This window comes from Palaemon carinicauda, chromosome 12 (assembly GCF_036898095.1).
Source record: "Palaemon carinicauda isolate YSFRI2023 chromosome 12, ASM3689809v2, whole genome shotgun sequence".
Classification (NCBI taxonomy): domain Eukaryota; kingdom Metazoa; phylum Arthropoda; class Malacostraca; order Decapoda; family Palaemonidae; genus Palaemon; species Palaemon carinicauda.
In genome coordinates, this window is record NC_090736.1 from 7,204,588 (window position 1) to 7,213,109 (window position 8,522).

The 8,522-nt window shown below is 35.0% G+C and overlaps 1 protein-coding gene across 1 annotated transcript; it reads left to right on the forward strand.

Annotated features, from left to right (window-relative positions):
• The first annotated feature begins 258 nt into the window (after positions 1-258).
• LOC137650471 (uncharacterized) lies at positions 259-8,019 on the forward strand. Its single transcript, XM_068383696.1, has 6 exons — positions 259-660; positions 2,874-3,025; positions 3,550-3,703; positions 4,296-4,418; positions 6,389-6,569; positions 7,892-8,019. The coding sequence occupies exons 1-6, from the start codon at positions 259-261 to the stop codon at positions 8,017-8,019; spliced, it is 1,140 nt and encodes a 379-aa protein (XP_068239797.1).
• The last annotated feature ends 503 nt before the right edge of the window (positions 8,020-8,522 follow it).

Consider the following 8,522-nt stretch of genomic DNA (forward strand, 5'->3'; position numbering starts at 1 on the left):
CTCATACGCCTGACAACACTGAGATTAGCAAACAATTCTTCCTCGCTAAGGGGTTAACTACTACACTGTAATTGTTCAGTGGTTACTTTCCTCTTGGTAAGAGTAGAAGAGACTCTTTTAAAATCACCCTAATTGTAGAAAAGTGGCATCCAATCTTTACTAACAAGCTAAGGTTTGTTTGGTCTTGAAGGATTTTGCAACGACAGAAGTTTCGCTGAATTCACCAATGACAGTGAAAGGGTTAACACCAGCAGTGAAATGGTTAATACTGGCAGTGAAAGGGTTAATACTGACAGAGAAAGGGTTAATACTGGCAGTGAAAAGGTTAATACGGGCAGTGAAATGGTTAATACTGACAGTGAAAGGGTTAATACTGGCAGTGAAAAGGTTAATACGGGCAGTGAAATGGTTAGTACTGGCAGTGAAAGGGTTAATACTGACAGAGAAAGGGTTAATACTGACAGTGAAAGGGATAATATTGGCAGTGAAAAGGTTAATACTGGCAGGGAAAGGGATAATATTGGCAGTGAAAAGGTTAATACTGGCAGTGAAAGGATTAATACTGACAGAGAAAGGGTTAACACAGGCAGTGAAATGGTTAATACTGGCAGTGAAAGGGTCAATACTGACAGTGAAAGGGTCAATACTGACAGTGGAAGGGTTAATACTGGCAAACTCCCAGAATATTCAATTTGTTCCTGAATGAAGCGGCATTTGGGAAATTCCCATTGCAAGTTTGCCTTACCCAGTCTGTAATTATTGACATCATAACAGGCTAAGCTATAACCCTAGTCGGAAAAAGCAGGATGCTATAAGCCCAAGGGCTCCTACAGGGAAAAATAGCCCAGTGAGGAAAGGAAACAAGGAAATGAATAAATTACAAGAGAAGTAATAAACAATAAAAAAAATATATTATTGACAGTAACAACATTAAATTGGATATTTCATATATAAACTATAAAAACTTCAAAAAATAAACAAGAGGAAGATGTATAAGATAGAATAGTGTGCCCATGTGTAGCCTCAAGTAAGAGAATTCTAATCCAAGACAGTGGAAACCCATGATACAAAGGCTATGGTACTACCCAAGACTAGGGAACAATAGTTTGTTCTTTGTTGAATAAACATGTGTTATTGTCCACATGGGTCCTATTTGGTTCGCCTTAAATTTAGACTAATTCACTTATTGTTAAACCATTTGAAGGTTCAAAGGCCGGTCATGAATGGCAGAGGCAAGGGACAGTGACATTACCCTATCAAGCAGGACAATGCCCTGGAGACTGACCATATACACATATGATCAGAGCCCAAGCCCACTTTCCACCTAAGCTAGGGCCGTGGAAGGCCAGGGAATGGCTGCTGATAACTCAGAAGATAGACCTGAAGGCTACCCCCAAAACCCCATCCTTAACTCACAAGGATGATGAGGTTACAACGACCAAAAGAACTAACGAGTTTTTGTGTGACTCGAACCCCAGTCCGGCGATCACCAATCAGGTTACTCAGAGAGAGAGAGAGAGAGAGAGAGAGAGAGAGAGAGAGAGAGAGAGAGAGAGAGAGAGAGATGACATCATCCGTCAATGCTACGGTATTATGACTGACTTAAAGGATACAATTTTCTGCTTAGATTCTCTCGATTTCGCTAAGACGACCAAGAAAGGCAAGAAGATCTATGATGATGATGATGATGATGATGATGATAGTGCTTGTGACGAGTATGAGAATTTCCATTGGAAATAAGTTCCAAAATTCCAGAAAATCTCTGGAAATACTCCAGATACAATAGCCATTCCTAACACTTCATCTATCATGTTGAAGTTTCACCTGCATTAAATTAATTAGAATATGATAATATATTCTGAGTCTCTTCAGTCAACTTCATTCATAGCCACTAAAAGAAAACCTAAAAGAGAACATTCCTTTTTACATAAGCAATGTCAAGCATCTCCGTTTTTGCAAAATTGTCAATAATTTCACTATGCTATAGAAAACTGATAGGCATTACTGCAAAATGGGTCAAGTAATATTACCACAATCTTTTATTGAAGAATGATAACAATTAGCGAGTTATTATCACCATCAACAGTGAAAGATATCAATCCCTACCTTTAAGCAGCTCTTCTAGGAGGACACTCCAAAATCAAACCATTGTTCTCTAGTCTTGGGTAGTGCCATCGCCTCTGTACTGTACTATTGTCTTCCTTTGTCTTGGATTAGAATTCTCTTGCTTGGTGGTACACTTGGGTATGCTGTTCTATCTTATTTCTCTTCCTCTTGCTTTGTTAAGGTTGTTTTTAGTATATATGTGAAGGATCTATTTTAATGTTGTTACTGTTCTGAAATATTTCATTTTAATTGCGTATTACCATCGTGGTTTATTTCCTTTTTTCCTCTCCTCACTGGGCTATTTTTACCTGGTGGAGCCCTTGGACTTATAGCATCCTGCTTTTCCAACTAGGGTTGTAGCTTAGCTAATAATAATAATAATAATAATAATAATAATAATAATAATAATAATAATAACGAGAGCTGTCATGACTTCCATGGGAGATTCCCACCTAATATGGCCCTCGCTATGATGAATAAAAATCCCTACAAAAAGCATCGATGCATAATACATGGACAGCAAAGACGGGATTTCCTCTTTCCTAAGTTTATGCTCTACAGATTAAGCCTCAAATTGAAAAGCTTGGATGTTTTTATTTATTAAGCTTTTACAAAAACAAAAACAAAATTAGTTTTTTCATGGTTTTCCAGTTTCTTTTCACTACGTGTTACATAGTTTGCTATTACTGGAAGACAATAATACTCGGAACAAACGAAATATAATATTTGTTTGTTAGAAAATAGAGTAACTGGCAACTTTCTTCCAGCACTTCGATACATATATATTCAGTGGTTTGACACATGATGTTCCAGACAGTAACAGCTTTGCTAGCGAAATTGATTCCAGCATTTGGAGGAACGACTTTGGCCAAGTCAGACGTAAAATAGATCTTGACTATCTATCCAGGAAAATGAAACGGTAAGAGAACATCTGTTTAAGAACTGTTTATCATAAGGAATTATTTAAAAAATTAGTCCTTTATTGCATTTACAATCACAAGTTGGTTTAGTTTTGTTTTTTTTTGTCTTGTTGTCTTGTGCAATACCATAATATCTGTACCATGGTCCTCCACTGTCTTGGGGTAGTGTTCTCTTGCTTGAGGGTACACTAACACTATTCTATCTAATTTCTCTTCCTCTTGTTTTAAAGAATTTAATAGTTTATATAGGAAATATTTGTTTTAATGTTGATGCTATTCTTAAAATATTTTATTTTTCCTTGTTTCCTTTCCTCACTGGGCTATTTTCTCTGTTGGAGCCCTTGGGCTTATAACATCCTGCTTTTCTAACTAGGGTTGTAGCTTAGCAAGTAATAATAATAATAATAATAAAAACAATAATAATAATAATAATAATATATTACCTTTCGCACAAACACATCCAATAAAAACGGCTGCAAGAAATTAGATAAGCTATTAATTATCAAAAACTTATCAATTGCAGCACGTCAGCTCCCGTCCTTCTACCGGCATTGCTGTTCCTCAGCATCAGCGGGGCATCCCCATCGGCACAGGGATACGGCGGAGCATCCCCAGTCGGTGCTAGGTATCCTGGGCGGTCCACCCCAAGGCCCTCCTACAACCCCACACCTCAGCAGGTAAAGGATACGATCCTCTGTCACATTCAAGAGACAGTATTAACATTTTACAAAACATGACTAAAACTCATTAGCGCTGATTGGCCTGCCCGGCCTCATCGCCCTGCTCAGTATTGCACAGTATTCTAGAAGTTTTATTCCAGCTGCGACCAAGATGTGGAATGATCCTGATAAGATACGCGTAGCTGAATCGGTGGAACCTCAAAAGATCAAACTTGCAGCGAATGTTTTTATGTTAAACAGGCGGACATGAGTCTCTTTTTTATAGTTTATATATGAAAGATCTATTTTGACGTTGTTACCGTTCTTACAATACATTATTTAAATTTTTCATAACTTCTCTTGAAGTTTGTTTATTTCCTTATTTCCATTTCTCACTAGGCTATTTTTCCCTGTTGGAACCCTTGGGCTTATAGCATCCTGTTTTTTTTTTCCAACTAAGGTTATAGCTTGGCTTGTAATAATAATAATAATAATAATAATAATAATAATAATAATAATAATAATAATAATAATAATAATAATAATAATAATAATAATAGTTTGCAATACCCAGTAATTCTCACATGTTTTTCCTTTTCATCTCCTCAAGATCTGCCAACCCTACTACACAACGACGACCGTCCACAACCCTCAATACATCACCGTGACGAAGTCAATTGTCCAGTACCAAACCCAGTACGAGACTCAGTACCAAACGAAATACGATACCCAGGTATGTATCTTTTCCAGGGTTTAAACTTGCACATGCGCCTTATGGCCATTACCTTGATGGCTGCTGCTTTTTACCTTGAATTACCTTAAAACTATTTCCAGGGTTTAAACTCGAGCATGCGCTATGTAGCCAACACCTTGAATGCTGCTGCTTTTTACCTTAGGTTACCTTAAAAAAAATTTCCAGGATTTAAACTTAAATCTAAACTTAAATTTATACTTAGATGCTGCTGCATTTTACCTTAAATTACCTTAAAACTTTTTCCAGGGTTTAATTTAAACTCGAGCGTGCGCCATGTAGCCATTACCTTAGATGCTGTTGCTTTTTACCTTAGATTACCTTAAAAAAATTAAGTTTAAACTTAAATTTAAACTTAGATGCTGCTTTTTTTTCCTTAGATTACCTTAAATTTTTTTCCAGGATTTAAACTTAAATCTAAACTTAAATTTAAACTTAGATGCTGCTGCTTTTTACCTTAGATTACCTTAAATTTTTTTGCCAGGATTTAAACTTAAATCTAAACTTAAATTTAAACTTGGATGCTGCTGCTTTTTTTCCTTAGATTACCTTAAAAAATTTTCCAGGATTTAAACTTAAATCTAAACTTAAATTTAAAATTAGATGCTGCTGCTTTTTACCTAAGATTACCTTAAATTTTTCACAGGATTTAAACTTAAATTTAAACTTAGATGCTGCTGCTTTTTACCTTAGATTACCTTAAAAAGTTTTCCAGGATTTAAACTTAAATTTAAACTTAGATGCTGCTGCTTTTTTCCTTAGATTACCTTAAAACTTTTAAAATTTCCTTAAACTTTAAGCTAGCAAAATCAAAATTACCTTAAAATTACCTTGCAACCATGAAAATTACCTCAAACTAAGGCAACTGCCTTAAAAGTTTAAACCCTGATCTTTTCTTTTTAGTCTTCATTTCTTTTGTTCCACTGTCTTAGGTTAGAGTTCTCTTGCTTGAGGGTACACTCGGGCACACAATTCTATCTTCTTTTCTCTTCATCTTGTTTTGTTAAAGTTTTTATAGTTTATATAGGAGATATTTATTTCAATGTTACTGTTCTTAAAATATTTTACTTTTCCTTGTTTCCTTTCCTCACTGGGTTATGATCCCTGTTGGAGCCCCTGGGCTTATAGCATGCTGCTTTTCCAACTAGAGTTGTAGCTAAGCAAGTAATAATAATAATAATAAGGATAATAATAATAATAATAATAATAATAACACACTCTGGCTCACTATTCTATATAATTTCTCTTCTTGTTTTTATGAAATTTCTATAGTTTATTTATGAAAAATATAATATTCATTTCCTTCGTCATTGTATTATTTGCTAAGATCACACTCTGGCTCACTATTCTATCTTATTTCTCTTCCTAGTGTTTTTATTTCTATAGTTTTCTTTCTTTTCTTGCCTGGAAACTTCAAATAAATTAATCAATCATTTTTTTTTCTTCATTTTTTTCCGTCCTTGTGTTATTCGTTAAGATCACACTTATTTTGAAGTCCTAAAATAACTTAGATAAGTTTCAAGGCTTAACATAGTAATTTTGAAGTCTTAAGATAACTTTTCAGGTAATTTTGAAGTCTTAAGATCACTTTTCAGGTAATTTTGAAGTCTTAAGATCACTTTTCAGGTAATTTTGAAGTCTTAAGATAACTTTTAAGGCTTATCATAGCAATTTTGAAGTCTTAAGATAACTTTTCAGGCAATTTTGAAGTCTTAAGATAACTTATAAGGCTTAACATAGTATTTTTGAAGCCTTAAGATAACTTATAAGGTTTAAGATAGCAATTTATGATAAGTCTTAAGATAACACTTTTAGTTTAAGTTACTATTTTTGGTAAAAATCAGTTTACTAGTGTCTCTAATTAATCTATTAATAGGAAATAGAGCAAAACTGTAACCCTGAAATTTCATATTTTTGATAGTAATCATGCATGATGCAACCTTCATCTTCAGTACAGGACGCAATACGTCACCAAGACGAAGGAGGCACCAGCCTACGTCACAAAAACGCAGGCCAAACTAATCACGAAAACCGTGAAGGCCGTTTCCGTCGTCACGCAGACTGTCCCGTCCATCGTCACCAAGACGGTGCAGGCCGTATCCTACGTCACCCAGTCCTGCACTTCGAGCGGAGGTGACTTTGAAGCTTCAGGTGTCAGGCTAATGTTAGGATGGGGGGAAAATGGGTGTTACAGACCAATGCACGCACAAACAAAGCTACTCCAACACCTAAAGAAATAACAGACACCTCAATACATCACACGTCTCTAACTGTGGACCTAACCACGCCCGGACTCCTCGCTGCTGGTAGGAAGGACGCTGGTTGCTGGCACAACACAGGAACATACACTACCGGGGTCTAAGCGATGTCAGGCAGGGCAGCCGATCTGGACTACGATCTACCCTAAAGCCAAAGCAAAGTCCTTCATAAAGAAGGCAACTGCGCTTACCCCCATACAAAAATGGGTAAAAAAGCACGTTAATAGAAGAAGAAGAATCGTCTATTTTGATTTGCAGATCTGTGACGATGGTCTTCTTACATTGTCAGTTTCTGTCTTTCTTATAGGCTAGTGTACGCGAGCCGTCAAAAATGACGGCTAAATATTTAGTTATATACACACATTCAATCCTTCCCATCACCCCCCCACGCATTCCCGAATACAACACGGCAGTTGTAGTTTCCGAATGTATCTCTTGGGGTACCCCCTCCACCCTACCAGAGGAACGGGAAGATATAGAGTAGTTATACGTCTGGCATTGCTGCTCAGCAAGACTGGAAGTGTGTGTATACATATACTGTATATATACATATATATATATATATATATATATATATATATATATATATATATATGTGTGTGTGTATATATATATATATATATATATATATATATATATATATATATATATATATATATACACATATACAGTATATATATAATGCATATATACTATATATACATACACATATATATACATATATATATATATATATACATATATATATATATATATATATATATATATATATATATATATATATATATATATACATATATTATATATACAGTATATATATATATATATATATATATATATATATATATATATATATATATATATATATATACGTCCAGACACTTGTCCCTTATAGCATAAGGAGATACCAACTATCACAGTTGCATGTTTATCCTTTATTATTGCTAATAATTCAATCCTCTAGTGTTCCAAAATTTGCCCTAATAATTGATTAAATGAAAACTAACAGTCATATCTATTCAAAACCAAAGCTGAAATAGAAGATTTTATTCATGAAATATAAAAAACGTCTAATAAATCGGGTTAAGATTAAAATCTATCCATATGAATAATGATCAGAATTATTAGAATTTGTTTAAAAAACAATATAGATATATAGCAAAAAATTATGTTGGTAACAATGACGTCTTCTCGCAGGGTATTCCTCCGGTAATGTTGGCAGCACTGGCGGCTATGGCGGTTCCAGACCAACATTCAATATTCGTTTTGGACCTGGTGGTCAGAATTCCGGTTCCAATGGAGGCGACTGGGAATGGAGTAATTAGAAGAAATGAGACATTTCTCAGATGATCTTGTGATAATTACCTAAAATAATTCAATGTTAATTATCTAATAAACGTTAGACAAGACCTGGCTTATGATATAACCCTGATTTTAATGCTGTTACTGTTCTTGAAATATTTCATCTTAATTGATAATTACTTCTCTTGTAGTTTCCATATTTCCTTTCCCAACTGGGCTATTTTCCCTGTTGGAGCCCTTGGGCTTATAGCATCCTGCTTTTCCAACTACAGTTGGCGCTCAGCAAGTAATGATAATAATAATAATAATAATAACTTTCCTTCATGCTGGAAAGATATTAGCTAATTACCCCTATATATAAAATACTCTTTTTTTTTCTCTTTCTGTCCCTCTCCTCATATGGTAAAGCACTCGGCTAGTAATCTGAAGGTCCTGCTTTCGACTATTCGGACTCGTTGTGGTTAGTTGGTAGGTTTTAGATTGAACCACCTTACAACGAAGGGGACCACGGGCTCTTCACGAACTC

Bases quoted from the DNA above. Each gene is read 5' to 3' on its own strand.
- LOC137650471 (XM_068383696.1), top strand. From the start codon at position 259: ATGGTTAATACTGGCAGTGAAAGGGTTAATACTGACAGAGAAAGGGTT. The intron at 661-2,873 runs GTTAATACTGGC...ACTTTCTTCCAG, and splicing joins TCAATACTGACAGTGGAAGG to CACTTCGATACATATATATT. The intron at 3,026-3,549 runs GTAAGAGAACAT...TATCAATTGCAG, and splicing joins CTATCCAGGAAAATGAAACG to CACGTCAGCTCCCGTCCTTC.